Genomic DNA, 18,280 nt, shown 5'->3' with positions numbered 1-18,280 from the left:
TGCAAGTTCTTCATATTTTGATTTCTATATAGAACTAAATTAGACTTGACATTTTGGAGTAAAAATGAGTAAAATTCTTGATTTTGTGACTAGACCAAATAATAGCCCCTAAATGGTATAAGTTTCAATTTTATCAAATATATTTAGTGGATGTGTTGGCCCAAATCAATGTTGTCATGAATAACAATACCAATTTATCAATTACACTATGTTTCTTGACCCATTTGTCAGCTATTTTTTGGACCACAACCTTTTGGGCTTCATTTTTTTTGTTGGACGTGCGGACTTGTTATTGGCAAACTCAGAGGTCTCTCAATACCCTGTTAACTATAAGATTAGGTAAAACACATCTTCTGTTGGGCGGTTGATGCTCTAAGGGTGTCACACCCCCCTGGCGGAATCATCGGGGCATGGCACTGAGCGAAACAGATTGTCCAGAAGTTTCCACAACAACTATCATTACTATTTAGTTTAATTAATACGTCCCATACCGTATCCCAAATAGTAAAACAAATTATTACAGATAACAACTAGTCAAATGTTCTGTTCCGACAACTCAGATTCAAATATAAATATTGTTCGAATGCTTCTAGAGACTCGATTTGCAAGATCTACAGACAACTATGCTCTAGACGCTTATTCTAAGCTCGCCTTCCTAGCACATAAGCATCCTAATTGCCTGTCACATACGTTAAAATAAAGTCAATACATAAAATGTAAAGGTGAGCATACAAGTTTGATAATAGCATATAGAGTTCGAAATAGTTTACGCGTAACCAGCACGTAGACAGAGGAAAACGAAGCATGTTAATTATCGACATGGAACTATCGATACCAATGACTGCGGGTTGACTGCCCGAGGCAGTTCGCAATACATGGTTACCACCGTAATCCATGCAAGTAATTGTCAACAACCCCCGTGTGAACGGGTGCTGAGTCCAAACTATAGTACTATCGTCGTTAAGGCAGGTAGACAACATTCCACGTGTAAACATAACAACAAGCATTCATTTAGTCACGTAATACATGCAGAACGGTTAGCGTTTAAATAATTGAGTGGTGTGTTCGATTGTGATTTAGATAAGTAACGTAAGTAACACCCAAAAGTGCTAAAAGCAAAAAGGGATCGAGTATACTCACATCGATTGATGGATTGAAGGGAGCGCTTGAGAGTAGGGTTAGCCTGAATAGTTCGATAGCATAACAATGAGTAACGCGTAAAACGATTACAAGTGTTGATGGGTCGAACAGCCTGGTCGATCGAGCGGTAGGTTCGATCGGACGGGTTGTTTGTTCGGTTTGACAGTCCATTCGGACAACCTGTTCGGTCGGCCGGTAGGCTCGATCGGTTGGGCTGTTCGAGTGGATTGTTTTCTTCCTTTGAGTAGGATGTGTTTGTGTATGATGGCTTGACCTTTTGAAGTTTTCGTTGTAGTATTTGAGAACATTGAAGTGTCCTTTCCTTTCAGGTCGATCGATCGAACGGGCCGTTCGATCGGCCGGCTTAACCGATCGGTTAGATACTTCAGTAATAAGTCCTCAGCAGGATGTTACCTGATCGGACAGCATGTTCGATCGGGTGGCACTCCAATACGTCGAACGAGTTGGAAATCGATTAAGTGTTGAAGCATAGTATCTCATGATCCAAAGAGTAATTCAACCCAAACCGTAGTTCGATCGAGCAGCACTTCGTTCAATACTAGACTTCATGAAATTGTCAAAGTGTGGGGCCATGTGCTAGCCGATCGGCTGGCCTGGTCGATCGGCTGACATGTCCGATCGGTCAGCATCCTGACCTGGTCGGCCTGTTCGTCTAACACTTGGCTGTTCTGATGGTTTGACGTTATATCGAAGTATTTTGACAACGAGTTGGACCATGGAACCTTCGTTCTTACTTGTTTCCCCTGCTCGGACAGGAATCACCCAAGTCCGGCCGGTGAACGGTTCGGAACGGAGTTTATAGTTTAACCCGAAATCGGTGAACCTCGTAGATAGAATCCGAATCTTGAACCACACAACTATTAGAATGATTAGTGAGTTGGCTCAAGCTCCGTTTCTACCGGTTTGAAGGCATTGAGTGTAAAAGAGTTGAAAGAAAGTTGGAAAATCCATCTTTCAATCCTTTACATCGTGTAAATGCTTAGATCTAGGATAGATCTTTGTTTGTTTATGTGGAAATCGGTTAGATCTAAGCTATTCTTGGTGGACTGAGGCCAAAACATGGAGTTCTTCAAGAACACCATGATGACATCATCCTTGAATGCTTGAATCTTGATGATTTCACGGTCAAAAGTTACGATTTGAAAGATAGAAAGGTGTAGGAGTGTGTATTGATCAAGAAAGTACAAGATTTAGGATGAAATCTTACCGGAATCGAGAGAAATATGAGAAAAGGAGGGGAGCACGAGCTGGTCAGTCAGAGAGTTTCCAAAAGTGGAAAGAATGACAATGACAGGGCTGGCCGATCGGCCAGGCATCCCGATCGGACAGCCTGCTCGATCGGACAGTCCGTCCGATCGGCTGGGCTGTTCGATCGGCTAGGAGCCTGATCGATCAACAGCCTGTTTTGAACGTTCGGTGCAACGATTTCTGATATTTCGATTTCGATTGAAGGCGATATGAATACGATAGAATTTCCTATTCAAATTACTTTTAATCCCAACCACTATATCTACATACAAGCATCTACATCTTGCATTGTCTCTTCTCCACCAATTATCATGATTCGATTTCGATTGAGTTCGAGTTTGGATTCGATTGAGCACCACACATAACATAAAAGTAAACACGCACAAGTAACACATAACGCACACACACATGTATAATGACACCAAAGTTCGTACAATTCGAGTTTCGAGTTTGATGATGATTCAATTAGCTTGATTATTGATTGATTTGACTTTATCGCATTGTTACTTCCTACTATTCACAGTCGTTTAGCATTTCGCGTTGATAAACATTCGATTCATTTGATTACTTTGATTAATAACACTTACTCCACATAATACAACTAACGAAAATGCACACCTAAAGTAGACTAACTATAGTCAAAAAAGTAAATCTTGACTTTGACTTTGACTTGACATTCGGTAACACGGGGTGTTACAAAGGGGGTTACTGACATTATATTTGTGGAAGCTGAATTCGAACTTAAAAACTCTTCTAGATAGACTTGACTGCCTACCAGTACAACACTCTCTTGAAAATTTCTAGACCGAGTTTAGACATAATTAGTGGGGTTGTCCACCTCTTTCTTGAATTCCTACACCATTGATCAAACTATGGATATGATTTGTTCACGTCCTGCTATTTTGCTTCGATGCTATGGTCGTTCATTGGTATGGTGCAAATGTCAGAATTTGGTGATTTTCTCGTTTAAAGACCTCAAAAGTCCACGATCATGTGGGCTTGAATGGGCAGAAAAAAGAGGTGCTGAAGGGCCTTATTAGGATCGGATGCTGGACGATTTGGAGAACGAGAAATGAGTCTAGGTTCAAGAATAAAACGGTTAAGTTAGACTATATTATCGGCGAGGTTAAAAAGATTGGCTTTTTGTGGTATACGACTAGATCTAAAAGATCGTCTACTTCTTGGGCAAATTGGCGTAATTTTGTAAATTTGTAATGTTGCTCTCGGTTGCCTCGGTTTTGTTGGAAATCAGGCCCTTGATCAAATAAACAAACACGTAATATGAACAAACTTGTTCGACTCTTTTATTAATTTATCAATGAAAGCACACTAATTACAATGACCCTAACCATCTATTTATACTAAACTTATTCTAGTCCTAACCCGACTCAAACTCTATTAATAAAATAAACAACAAAACATCCTATCCTACCCATACTAGAATTAATTTACTTGCATGACATCCTAAACCTACCATAATTCAAAGCCTACAAACTAGATAAACCTATCTAATAAACCTAACAATTATCCATATAAAGACTCAATAAACAATTCAGTATAATTATCTATAGCCCGTCTTTATCTTTATCTCCTAATTCAAGATTAACTTCTTCATTCTCCCCCTTAATCTTGAATTGGACTCACTTCATATCCGCATCGTTATCGACTACTCCAATCCCTTGACCTCGCTTCTTGCTACTTGCTAATTCGTTCTTGCTTGCTTGTGTTCTTTCACTCTTTTCTTGCTTTAGCTGAAAACGGTTTTCTTTCTAAAACGTGCTTTCTCGCTTGATTCGAATTTGTTCTTACTTGCTTGCTTCGAATCAACTTTCTTTCTAACTTGCTATTCGAACCATGCGGTTCGGTCTTTCTCGTTCTTCTTTACGAACCACACACGTTCGCTTCTTTCTTTCTTTCGGTTATCGATTATCTTTCTTCTTTCTGATCGACTTCCGTTCTTTCTTTCTTGTGGCTTGCTACTTTCTTACTTTCTTGCAACACCATCTTTCTTTCTTTCTTTCTTATGAGGCCATCTTACTTTCTCCCGAAGCGACGCCTGCCTCTTTTTTTCACTTTCTTGTGGCGCCTCTTCTATCTTTCTTGCTTGCTTAATCCAAATTGGATTTTTACACGAAAAACTTCCCGAAAAAAAATCACCCGTTGACTTCCCTTCATGGCTAAGAAGCTTTTGAAACCCAACCTAGATTAAACCCTTTTGCTACTCCTTTTGGTCGATCAACACAACCTCCAAATATCTTTGGTTAAAAACAATATCAAAAGCACAAAGTGTATCTTTGTTTTGCTCCAAAGAATTAGCCGACAAAAATTTACTCCTTAGTTAAATTTTTCTTCCCATGCATATCCATACCCAACAACAGTAACATCACCCAAAAATCTAAGCCTGACTAAATGATCTTTATAAGCCTTATGTCCACCTCCGTATAACCTCCAATTGCAGCACCGACTTTTATTGTCACCTTCACCATTTATTTTTTCTACTCTTCTTCGTCTTCAACTTCTACCGGTTCCGCCACCATTGCAGCCCCGCGAGGGGTTGCTCCCCCTTCTAGGAAAACGACTCTCAAAACCGCAGGCACCAAGCTCTGATACCAATTGTTGGAAATCAGGCCCTTGATCAAATAAACAAACACGTAATATGAACAAACTTGTTCGACTCTTTTATTAATTTATCAATGAAAGCACACTAATTACAATGACCCTAACCATCTATTTATACTAAACTTATTCTAGTCCTAACCCGACTCAAACTCTATTAATAAAATAAACAACAAAACATCCTATCCTACCCATACTAGAATTAATTTACTTGCATGACATCCTAAACCTACCATAATTCAAAGCCTACAAACTAGATAAACCTATCTAATAAACCTAACAATTATCCATATAAAGACTCAATAAACAATTCAGTATAATTATCTATAGCCCGTCTTTATCTTTATCTCCTAATTCAAGATTAACTTCTTCAGGTTTTAGGTGGCTTGTGTTTTAATGAAATTTACCTTTCAACAAATAAAAAAAAAAAAAAGAAAAGAAAAACAAACTATGGATATGATTGCACAACACCGGTGATCTATCTCTCCTTAATTTTCTAGTGTCAAAGAAAGTATACCTCATGTTCTAGTAAAAACTTAGCTTTATGTCATGTTTGTCACCTTGAAAAAATGGTCTCTTTATTTTCAGTTTAAACAATAATAGATGAAAATGAAACCACCATGATCTTCTTATCATTTTTTAAATTTATATTATGGCATTCGTTCACCTCTCCTGTAACCATAACTTGTTATTCGGTTATAGGATCTTAGTCACTCCTACAAAATAAAATTTAGCTTGTATTGACTTCAAACGTTTTTTTTTATTTTACACACACATATATATTCATTAGATTATAGAAAATGGGGCCTGCTCAATCTTTTACAGGCCTAAACCACTCTTAAATATAAAAGTAATTATATTACTTGAAGTTACAATTATGACTTATCATCATTGTTGGATTTAGCATCTACATGAACTAATGGTGTTGGTGAGTTAGATAAAGTGTATGATAGGTAGAGGTCATGGGTTCAATCCTCATGGTATGTAAGTTTAACTAGGGCTGAGCAGTATACGGTTCAGAACCGCCAGAACCGGGGAACCGAATCAGAACCGCTAGATCCAAACCGTATTTTTGTATATAGGGTCCGGTTCCGGTTCTTAAATTTGGGTAAAAACGGTTCCCGGTTCGGTTCCGGTTAAAGAACCGCTAGAACCAGTTGGGATTATAAATATTTAAAACCCTATTTTATTAATGAGCTTTTCAACATCATACGACCATCCTAATTCTTATTCCCTCCTCTTATATTCATGCCACGATCTCATCTTTCATCTTCTAATTCTTCTCCATCTCTCAACCCTAACCCTAATTGCTATCATACAAGTTCATCTCCATCAACCACCTGTAAATACAGGTACGCTATTCTACATGACCTTTTTTTATGATTGCATATATTTTCTTTCTAGATGTTTGCTTTCTGATACATATAGTTTTCTGTATGTGAAAATAAAAATTAAACAAAAATAATCAAGAAAATTTCACACATACTCTTTAACCGTAAGGAGAACCGTTTAACCGAGAACCGTTTAACCGGTTCGGAACCGAACCGAAACCGTTATAATACGGTTCGGTTCCGATTTGGTTCGGTTCGGAACCGTTGCACTGCTTAACTATTAAAAAAAAAAAAATAAATAAATAAATAAACATCTGCATGAACGCAAACAAACTCTTTGCATTAGAATCACCATATTCTGTCACCTAAAAGTATTTGTATTGACAAGTTATTGAGAACAATTACACATGTAAAATCAAAAAAAATTCACACATACTCTTTAACCGTAAGGTTTTTTCTTTTCTTTTGCTTTTGTAAAGAAAGTTACATTGAAATAATGGGGAGAATTAGAACGATGACAATGACTGAACTAATAACTAATGAATGATTGTTGTAAATTTCGGGGGCCTAATTAACATAAAGAAGTGAAGTCAAATCTTATTGTCGAGCCCTAACTATAGGAGGAGAATGATATTCCTTTATATTAGAAAATATAACCTACATATAGTACAAATACAAGAGATAATTACGGAACTAACTATGGAGACTCAATAAACCTAACTAACAAATTATTCACAAGATAAATACAAATATAAATGCCAATAATATCCTGTGATATTATCGGCTAACCATCTCCCCGCAGTTTGAGCCGTAGGTGAGCGGAGGCATAAACTAGACCGAAAGCGTTGAAACAGATGTTTTGGTAACCCTTTGGTGAAAATGTCCGCATATTGATAATCGGCCATCCTACGATATCATCGGTTAACAATTCCCCGTAGTTTGAGCCGTAGGTTAGCGGAGGCATAAACTGGACCGAAAGCGTTGAAACAGATGTTTTAGTAACCCCGTGGTAAAAATGTCAGCATATTGATAATCGGCTAGAACGTGGAGGACTTTGACAGTGCCAAGGCAGAATTTTCTAGAACAAAGTGTATATCCAGCTCAATGTGTTTGTTGCGTTGATGTTGCACCGGAGTTTTAGCCAGGTAGACTGCATAAATGTTATCACAATATATAATTGAAGCATGTCTAACCGGGAGGTGGAGTTCAAACAAGAGGTTACGGATCCAGCTTAATTTGGATACGGTGTTGGCAACTCCTCGATATTCGACTTTGGCACTGGACCGAGAAATAGTGGTTTGACGCTTTGAGGCCCCCGAGATTAAGTTACCACCCATATACACGCAATTATCCGGAGGTCGACCATCGAGAGTTGCGACACCCGCCTAAATCCGCGTCTGAATAAGCAATCGATTTAGTAGACGAGGAAGGTGTGATGAGAAGACCTTGCGTGGAATGCCCTTTATGTATCGGAGAATCCGCTTTAGCAATTTAAAATGGGGTTCACGAGGTGCATGCATGAAGATGCATACCTATTGAACCGCGTAAGAGATATCCGGGTGAGTGATAGTGAGGTAGTGTAGAGCACATGCGAGACTACGATATAGCGAGTCATTGGAAAACAATGCACCGTCAGTGGCGCTAAGTTTTGATCCAACTTCAACTGGGGTGCTAGCGGGTTTACAATTAGACATTTTTGCTCGTGCTAATGTATTCGCAACATAGGTTGATTGAGATAAGAAAATGCCATTATGTTGTTGTTGAACCTTTATACCAAGAAAGTGATGCAAGGAGCCAAGGTCATTCATCTTAAATTCAGTAGATAAAGATTTGATGATGATATTAAGTATTGAGACACTTGAGGCAGTGAGAATTATGTCGTACATGGTCCACATACAAGAGCAAGTATGCCATTTGATCACCCTTTTTATAGATAAACAGAGAGCTGTCACATATGCTGCTTTTGAAACCACAGTTAGATATATAGTCTGTAAAACGTTGATACCACACACGTGGAGCCTGTTTTAAGCCATCGAGGGACCAATTAAGTTTGCAAACATGTTTCAGTTGCGAGCTAGAGGTAAATCCAGGAGGCTAAAACATGTATACTGTTAGAAAAACAACCCAGAAATTGACCCAGAGAATTGAATCAACGATTAACGATTGAATCTTATTGAATATGAAAACGAATTACAAGAAAGAAATTACAAAGAAATTGAAAGTAATGAACTTACTACAACCTACTGCAAACCCCTATTTATACTAAACGTCCAAAATTCAGTTACAACTATCCTTTGTAAGAATTTCCACAAATACCCCCTGAACTTACAAGAATGTAAGTATCAGACCTTGTATCTAAACAACTGCTCTCCAATACATCAATCACTGATCTACTCCTCAACAGCATTTCAAACTACTGATTCGCTATCTACTGCTTATTTCAACAACAGCTGTTTTACCACCATCAGTTGTTACTCTCAGCTGTTAATCACCATCAGAGTTTGATCACAAGCAGTGCTTAGAGTTCTATCAGCTGTTTGTCTTGTTTTAGCCTCAAACAGTGGTTTGCTTATTTTATCAGAACTCATCAGTGGTTATAACTGAAATATTACTTTTCTCAACAATCTCCACCTAAGTAACAATTCAGTTTAACCTAAACTTAATGAGTTAAAGCAAAATGTAAACTTTGCACCTGGCAAAGCCTTGGTCATCACATCAGCTGGGTTAACATCTGTTCCAACCCACTTGACCACCACTTCCTTAGAAGTCACCACATCTCTGATCCAAAACATCTTCACATTGATGTGTTTGGTTCTCTCATGAAAAACATTGTTCTTTGACAACTGAACATCAACTTCATTATCACAATTCACCTCCACACTATCCAACCTGATTCCCAAATCAGCAACCATACCCTTTAACCATAAAGACTCTTTTACCCGTTCAGTTAAAGATATGAATTCAGCCTCAGTTGTGGATAGTGCCACAACATGCTGCAACTGAGACTTCCAACTCACCACATTCCCCATGACTGAGAACACATAACCAGTTATTGATCTGCCATTATCTTTGTCTTTTGCATAGTCTGAATCAACATAACAACTGACCATGTTCTCCTTCTCAGCATGATTTTCAAACTTTAAACCAAGTTTCTTTGTACCAGCCAAATACTTGAGAATCCACTTCACTGCTGACCAATGATTTTTACCAGGATCAGCCATATACCTGCTCACCACACTAACAACATATGCAATATCAGGTCTTGTGCAGACCATGAGATACATCAGACTCCCAACAGTGTTTGCATATGGAACTTTGCTCATGTACTCTTCCTCTTCATCTGTTTGAGGACAATCTTTCTTTGACAAATTAAAATGAGCTGCAAGAGGAGTTGTAACAGGTTTACACTCTCCCATTCCATAATTCTTCAACACTTTCTCAATATAAGAAGATTGAGACAGTGTTAACACCTTTTCTGCCCTGTTTCTGTGGATTTCCATACCAAGTATCTTCCTGGCTTTCCCCAAATCCTTCATTTCAAACTCTCTCATCAACAGTTGTTTGGTTTCTTCTATTTGGCTTTTGCTTTCACAAGCTATTAGCATATCATCAACATACAAGAGCAAATAGACAAATTTACCCCTATCATACTCCCTATGATACACACAACTGTCATAAGGACTTCTGCTGAAACCACTGCTCACTATGTATTCATCAAATCTTTTGTACCACTGTCTGGGAGACTGCTTCAGTCCATACAAGGATCTTTTTAGTAAACATGCCTTATCTTCTTGGCCTTTGACTTCATATCCCTTTGGCTCTGCCATGTAGATCTTCTCATCCAAATTACCATGCAAAAATGCAGTTTTCACATCCATTTGTTCCAACTCCAGATCTAACGATGCAACCAATGACAAGATAACTCTAATTGAGACATGTTTGGCTACAGGAGAAAAGATCTCATTGTAATTAACACCTGCCTTTTGAGTAAATCCCTTAGCCACCAGTCTTGCTTTGTATCTTGGACCTTCTCCTGGTTTGACACCTTCTTTAATTTTGTAGATCCACTTGCAAGACACCAGCTTCTGGTCTTTTGGCTTGTTTACCAACTCCCACATACCATTCTTGTACAGAGAATCCATCTCTTCATCCATTGCTTCATACCACTTTTGATTATCTTTTGAACTAACAGCTTCTTCAAAAGTTAGCGGTTCATAGAGGCTTTCATTCTCTGCTGCTACAAAAGCAACTGCAGAAATATCTTCTTGATCTCTGTACCTCAGTGGTTTCACAGCTTTCCTTTTTGACCGGTCTCTCACCAAAATGTAATCCTCCAAATTTGGTACACTTTGACTTGTCTCATCCTGACTTGAACCAGAACTTCCACTTTGACTTGTTTCACCCTGAGTTGCCCCAGACCTTTCAACATTCACCTTTGGTCTGTTTAACACTGGCTCCACCTCAAACTGAAGATCATCTTTCTTGGATACACTTCTGTTTATTGACTCCATAACATCTTTGTATAGGACATTCTCCCTGCACTGAACATTTCTGCTCACTATCACCTTTGGATTTTGCAACCTCCAAAGCCTGTATCCTTTTACACCTTCAGTATATCCCAGCATTACACACTTTTGAGATCTTGGATCCAACTTATCATCACTCACATGAGAATAAACCAAAGACCCAAAAACTTTTAAATCTTCATACTCAGGTTTAGTACCAGACCACATTTCCATAGGTTTCTTCATCTGAATTGCTGATGAAGGACATCTATTGATCAAATAAGCTGCAGTGGATACAGCTTCACCCCAGAACTTCTTTGGCATTCCTGAGGTTGTCAACATACACCTCACTCTTTCTAACAATGTTCTTTTCATTCTTTCAGCCAAACCATTCTGTTGTGGAGTACCAGGAATGGTTAAGTGTCTGGCAATACCATTTTCTTTGCAAAATTTATCAAACTCATGATTACAAAACTCCAGCCCATTATCTGTTCTGAGTTTCTTCACTTTCTTCTCGGTTTGTTTTTCCACCAATACTTTCCATTCTTGAAATTTCTTGAAAGTATCACTCTTGTGTTTAAGAATATAAACCCACACTCTTCTTGAGTAATCATCTATGATGGACAAGAAGTATCTACCACCTCCCAAGGTTTCTGTTCTTGCAGGCCCCCACAGATCAGAGTGAACATAGTCTAAGACTCCCTTAGAACTATGTTTTCCTTTGCTGAACTTCACTCTTTTCTGTTTGCCCAAAACACAGCTTTCACAAAAGCTTATATCACAGTTCTTTAGATCACCAAGAACTTGTTGTTTGGACAACTCAATCAGGCCTTGTTGACTTATATGACCAAGTCTTTTATGCCACTTCAGGGCTTCATCATCACCTTCTTCACTTGCCACAACAGCCACTCCATCAACAACTTTACAATCCAACATGTAAATGTTGTTCTTGATTCTAGTACCACTAAGCACCACCATAGACCCTTTTATGACCCTGGCCTTTCCTTCTCTAAGACTAACATGATATCTCATTTTCTCTAAAGTACAAAAAGATAACAAACTTCTCTTAAGATCAGGGATGTACCTCACATCTTTGAGATCAAACGTAATGCCAGATTCTGTCTTCATTGTCACTGTACCAATGCCAAGAATCTGACAAGGCCTGTCATCTCCTAGCTTTACAGAACCCATGTCCACCATCTTTAATTCTTTGAAGGCTTCTTTCAGCAGTGTCATATGAAATGAACACCCTGAATCCATTACCCATTTTTCTTGAGCACATTCACTTGTGACCACAAGAACATCAGCACTGTTATAACCTCCTTCTGACTGATCATCAGAATCTACATGACTACTCTGCCCCTTTGAGTAATTACTACTTTGCCCTCTTGAATAACTGCTTTCACCTTTTCTTTTCTTGAATTCTGGACAGTCTTTCTTGAAGTGCTTTTCTGAATTACAAACAAAACATCTCCTCTTGAATCTTGACTTGGATTTTGACCTGGAATTCCTGCTGCCACTGCTATAATTCCTTTGATCCGACCTTCCTCTCACATACAAGCCATCTCCACCTTCTTCTTTAGAATCTGACCTCTTCTTCAATTCTTTTGAATTCAAGGCAGACAATACATCTTCCAGAGATAGAGAATCTCTACCATACATCAATGTATCCACAAAGTGTTCATATGACGATGGTAAAGAAGTGAGAAATATTATGGCCTGATCTTCATCATCCAACACCACCTCTATATTTTCAAGATCCAAGATCAACTTGTTGAATTCATCTGTATGATCTTCAAGACTCTTTCCAGATGACATGTGAAACGTATACAACCTCTTCTTCAAATACAACCGATTTGCCAAAGATTTTGTCATATACAATGACTCCAACTTTGCCCAAATCCCTGCAGCAAACGTCTCCTTTGATACTTCACGAAGAACTCGATCACCAAGACTCAATATGATTGCACTATGAGCCTTCTCGAGCATATCCTTCTTCTCTTTATCAGTTAAGCCTTCAGGAAGTTTATCTTCTCCTTTCAGCGCATCTACCACACCATTATGAACCAAAAGAGCCCTCATCTTTACACGCCATAGACTGAAATCATTCCTCCCATCAAATTTCTCCAATTCAAACTTCGTTGACACCATCTTTGATCTCTGATTGCGGAATTGAACGTCAATTTCTTCTAATCGAGCCACCAATGGCTCTGATACCACTTGTTAGAAAAACAACCCAGAAATTGACCCAGAGAATTGAATCAACGATTAACGATTGAATCTTATTGAATATGAAAACGAATTACAAGAAAGAAATTACAAAGAAATTGAAAGTAATGAACTTACTACAACCTACTGCAAACCCCTATTTATACTAAACGTCCAAAATTCAGTTACAACTATCCGTTGTAAGAATTTCCACAAACACCCCCTGAACTTACAAGAATGTAAGTATCAGACCTTGTATCTAAACAACTGCTCTCCAATACATCAATCACTGATCTACTCCTCAACAGCATTTCAAACTACTGATTCGCTATCTACTGCTTATTTCAACAGCAGCTGTTTTACCACCATCAGTTGTTACTCTCAGCTGTTAATCACCATCAGAGTTTGATCACAAGCAGTGCTTAGAGTTCCATCAGCTGTTTGTCTTGTTTTAGCCTCAAACAGTGGTTTGCTTATTTTATCAGAACTCATCAGTGGTTATAACATAACTGAAATGTTACTTTTCTCAACATATACTGTTTCTTTCAGGTGGCCATGCAAGAATGCATTTTTGACATCTAGTTGATGAATGGGCCGGTGGGAAATGGGTTGCTGATTGTGGATGGGGATGGGTCGTGGGCCATGGGGACAGTGGCGAAGCTTGAGATTTCCGACCGGGAGGCGGAAGTCACCGGACCTAAAAATTTCTATAAAACCGGGGGTCGAAGACGTATATACCAAAAAATTTCTATATGAAAACTGCATACTCTCCACTACAGAGCGAAAAGTTCAGGGGGTCGGCCGCCCCCTCCCGCCCCTTAAAAGCTTCGCCCATGCATGAGGACTCGAGTGGGTGAGCATGGAGGTGAGGAGTGTGACGCGGTTGAGAGCGATTAGATGGGTGATAAAGGAAACAAAGAAAAAGATTAACAACCTCATGATAAATACATTTCTTCGTTATGTTTATTAGGCATGATTAGATGGGTGATAAAGGAAACAAAGAAAAAGATTGAGGGTGATTGTGAAAATATGGATATTAGAGTTTAGTTTTCCAATCCTATATATAACCCTGATTTTGTTATTCCTTTTGAATCAGATCATTCATTCACAAAAGTTTTAAAGAGCCGATAAAGAAGATTGAAAGAAAGGAGATAAAGACGAATTTAGTTTTAAATTAAATAGATTAGATTAGATTATTATTAATTAAAACAATTTAGGTTTATCGGTTAAGTTTATTTATTTTGAGTTATGATAGGATTAATATTGTGTTAGTTATATAAATATGAGGTCATTGTAATCAAGTTATTTAGTTTATTAATAAAAGATTGTTACCTTGGGTGGTAACCAGAAATTCGTTTGTTCTTGTTGATTGTTTTCATTATACTAGTATACTACAATGACGAGCAAGTTCGTGAACTTGTGTTCTTCTCCTTGTGGCGAAGGGAGTTCACCGAGTCTAGATGCATTATTAAAGATGGCACCTAAACTGAGAGTAGTAACTGAAAACGATTCGCTTCCAATCACAATGGATACGATTATCAACGAGCCTGATTTATCTACACTTGTTGAGCCTCTTTCTAAATATCCAAAGGAGATTGAACGTCGTCGTAAAATGATTACGAAGAAGCAACAAGAAGAAGAAGATGATGAGAAACCTAAAGCGTCTTCTACAACAGTTCTTGAACGCGCTTTTAATAAAGATCCACAAGATCACAGAAGGAACTCAAGGAAGAAATAAAGATTAATTCATATTTGAATTAAGAATCAAGATTGTTTGGAGATTGTCAAAGTTTATTATTATCTATTTAATTAAAGTCTATCTAGTATTTGAATTTATGTAGCAGTTAAGTTTGTTACTAGTTTATTGGTTGAGTCCTAGTAGGTTTATAACTTATCTTTATTTGGGGTATTGGTATTTAAACTCGTTTCTATGATTAATATTGGTTTCTTCTTGGAGTCGAAATTTGGTTAATGTTGCTATCTTTGAGGTGGTTATAAAAAAATCCAACATCTTCGATCTCTTATATATCTCAATAGGTCTTCTTTGGTTTCTTTGTTATATTATGTTTCTTCGGTAAAACTCTATAAATTTAGTGTAGAAACAAGTTTAAACTTTAAACAATCATATTGTTATACTTACGGTGAAAAATTACAATGTTGTCACGTTTGACTATCAATATTGTAGTTCTAAAGTGATAACGAACTAAAATGAAAAGTGTATGAGAAACATCACAATATTGTCACGTTTAATTGATAATCGAGCACATGATAGAAGTTAAAGTAATTGCTAAATTGGATTAGTAATTTAAATTCAAACCATGAATGAATTAAAAGTATAGTCTATAAAATATGTTAGGAGCTAAGCAAAGCAAAGCCATTGCTCAAGTAACTATTTTGTAGAACTAGTAAAATTCATCCGTGCGTTGCGGTCAGAATTTGATTGGTATCGATTCCGGATTATTATGGTGTTGTTACAACACTGACACTCACTATAACAACTAAAAAAGAAAACCCAAATAATAAAGTTGTGATCGCACCCAAAAGGATATTGACATCTGTTTTACATTGATCGATTGAAACCATTAAAATAATATTACTAAGAGTTGTTTACTAATTAATACCGGTACTAATGTTGTACGTTTGAAATTGACGTTGTACTGAGACTCACTATAACTTACGATACAAAAGAAGATACCTTCACAATACAACTTGTTTTCAACGAAGTTTATATCGGAAACTTTAAAAATGAATACTAGTACCGCTATCGAAGTTCATGTGGTATTGATTTGGTTTGTCATGATAAGAACAAAAAATCTATTATATTTGACTCGTTCGATTTTAAATTATTTTTAATACAAAAATAAATAAAAATAAACATCTTTTAATGGTATATTCAGATGTTTATAAAATATTATATAATATTATTAGAATAACGAAAAGGGTAATCGACGTGAGTTTAATTATAAAAAATACTAAACGTGATTTAGTTTTGATAAAATGTACGTTTTTGATCCAATTACTTTTATATAACTAGTTACAACTGCATTTGGAGTTTTTTTATATCAAGACGAAAATTAAAAATAAACACGTCACAATAATGTACTCGGAGTTTTATTAACACCGTATGTAAAATGAGGGGTTTTTTTGATTTTTTTTTCTTAAAAAGCAAAGGCGTACCACTTATTTTCACCATTTCTACCTATATAAATCGATCAAAATGATAATTTATAACTCCACTAAGATAAAATTTAGTTTATGATTTCAACTTTTTATTCACAAAGTATAATACATATTCTTTGCATAATCAAATACTTATAAATTGGCATCCATTTCATTTCCCTCCAAGTTGGCCGAATCATAACCACCCCAACAAATTTAACCGCCACTTATAATTTTGATGTCTCTTCGTTATTGTTTATAACTGATTAGATGGGTGATAAAGGTAACATATAAAAAGATGAAGGGTGATTTTGAAAATATGCATACCAGTGTTCATTCCCGCATCCTATATATATCACTCGTTTTGAATCGGATACCATTCATTCATTCATTCATTCACAAAACTATTACTGAATTCTTCATATATACCCACTTGTTATCATCTTCATCAATCCATCAAGAACCCTAAAACCGTTCAGAATCTTGAACAACTATTACAGTATCGTATCCGTTTCTTGTGTGTTTTCATTCTGAAAACAACAGACTACAATGACGACTACTAAGCCACTTCCCAAAGGCATGCAATTATGTTCTTCTCCTCCTGGTGAAGCGAATTCACCCAGTCTAAACGCATTATTAACGATGATACCTATATTGAGTGTAACTGACCAAGATTCTCTTCCGATCACATTCGATCAACTTCTCAACGAACCCGATTTATCCACATTTGTTGAGCCTGTTTATGGATTGTACCAAAAAGAGATTGAAGTTCGCCGTAAAATGATTGCAGATTCGAAGAAGCAACAAGATGAAAAAGATGGTGTAGAGACTCAAGATCATGTACTCGAAAACCCTAATGAATCGTCTAAAGGTGTTGATCAAAATGATATGAAAGAAGCAAGAAATGAAGTTGTTGAAAATCTTGATGAAAAATCTACAGTTTCTGAGCATGATTCTGTTGAGTTTAATGATATGCAACAAGATAGAAACAATGAAGGTGTGAAAAACCCTAATGATATGAAGGAACCAAGTAATGAAGATGTTTCTGTTGATAAGAATGATATGGATCAAGACATAAAAGTTGAAGGTGTGGAGAACCCTAATGATCATATGCAAGAACTAAGAAATGAGGATGATCCACCACAAAATGTTGAAGATCCACAACAAGATGTTGTTAACCCGGTTGAAGATCCACAACAAGTTGTTGTAAACCCGGTTGAAGATCCACAACAAGTTGTTGTAAACCCGGTTGAAGATCCACAACAAGCTGTTGAAAACCCGGTTGCACATCCACAACAAGATGTTGCAAACCCTGCTGAAGATCAACAACAAGTGAGAAATCAAGAGCCACAAGATCTTAATCTAGACCTTAATAATGAAAGATTGTGGCCTTCACTTGGTGTAGCCGTTCCTATGATTAGAGCTCAGAGAATAAGACCTGGAAGAAGGATGTAAACCCTCATTCTCATTAGTGTTTGTTTTAGTTGTAACCTTAGAACAATTCGATGAAGAACCAATCAAACCGGCTCACATATATGTTGTAATAGTGTTGCTATCTTAGAGGTAAGTGTAAAAAATCATACTTCAATTCGATTCTTGTTTTTTTGTATGAAATTTACCTAATAATCCAAGCAACATCTTCTATTTTATATCTCCATAGGTCCTTGATTTTTTGTTTTCTTTGTTATTCGATGTTTATCGTCGGTAATCTGTATAACTTTATTGTTACAACAAGTTTACACACTCGTATCGATTTACTTACAACTTGTTAGTGATCATGTAGAAGCCATTGTGGTTAAGAGTGACGGAACTAGAAATTTTAATATGAGGGTTCACTATAGCTTTTTTTTTTTTTTTTTTTTCATTCGCTTCCACTATTCTACTTTTGACAATTACGGGTGAAAATACATGAAAGCGACACCGTTCGATGCCTGTTAATAGAAAGTTAGAAACAACTTTGGTGAGCTAGATCTCAACTGACCCCTAGTATGGGGTGATTAGTTATAATTTATGCCCTTTACTACTTTGATTAACAAATAATTACTGAATTTA

At 37.0% G+C, this 18,280-nt stretch overlaps 1 protein-coding gene across 4 annotated transcripts; it reads left to right on the top strand.

The window, feature by feature from the left end:
• The first annotated feature begins 16,606 nt into the window (after positions 1-16,606).
• On the top strand, positions 16,607-17,879 carry LOC110870763 (EF-hand calcium-binding domain-containing protein 14-like). 4 transcript variants are annotated; one of them, XM_022119918.1, is made up of 2 exons: positions 16,607-17,483; positions 17,517-17,879. In XM_022119918.1, exons 1-2 carry the CDS (start codon positions 16,778-16,780, stop codon positions 17,681-17,683), a joined length of 873 nt encoding a protein of 290 aa, XP_021975610.1. In that variant the 5' UTR covers positions 16,607-16,777; the 3' UTR covers positions 17,684-17,879. The 4 variants fall into 4 exon arrangements, with proteins under 4 accessions (XP_021975610.1, XP_021975611.1, XP_021975609.1 ...); XM_022119919.1 differs by having other exon boundaries at positions 16,608-17,384; positions 17,451-17,879; XM_022119917.1 differs by having other exon boundaries at positions 16,608-17,384; positions 17,418-17,879.
• The last annotated feature ends 401 nt before the right edge of the window (positions 17,880-18,280 follow it).

This window comes from Helianthus annuus, chromosome 8 (genome assembly GCF_002127325.2).
Source record: "Helianthus annuus cultivar XRQ/B chromosome 8, HanXRQr2.0-SUNRISE, whole genome shotgun sequence".
NCBI lineage: Eukaryota > Viridiplantae > Streptophyta > Magnoliopsida > Asterales > Asteraceae > Helianthus > Helianthus annuus.
The sequence above is the reverse complement of the archived record's forward strand: the minus strand, read 5'-3'. Positions and strand labels throughout refer to the sequence as shown.

Excerpts from the sequence above, each read along its gene's own strand:
- LOC110870763 (XM_022119918.1), top strand. The coding sequence starts at position 16,778 with ATGACGACTACTAAGCCACTTCCCAAAGGCATGCAATTATGTTCTTCT. Across the intron at positions 17,484-17,516 it reads TGTTGTAAACCCGGTTGAAG|ATCCACAACAAGATGTTGCA; the intron begins ATCCACAACAAG and ends ACCCGGTTGCAC.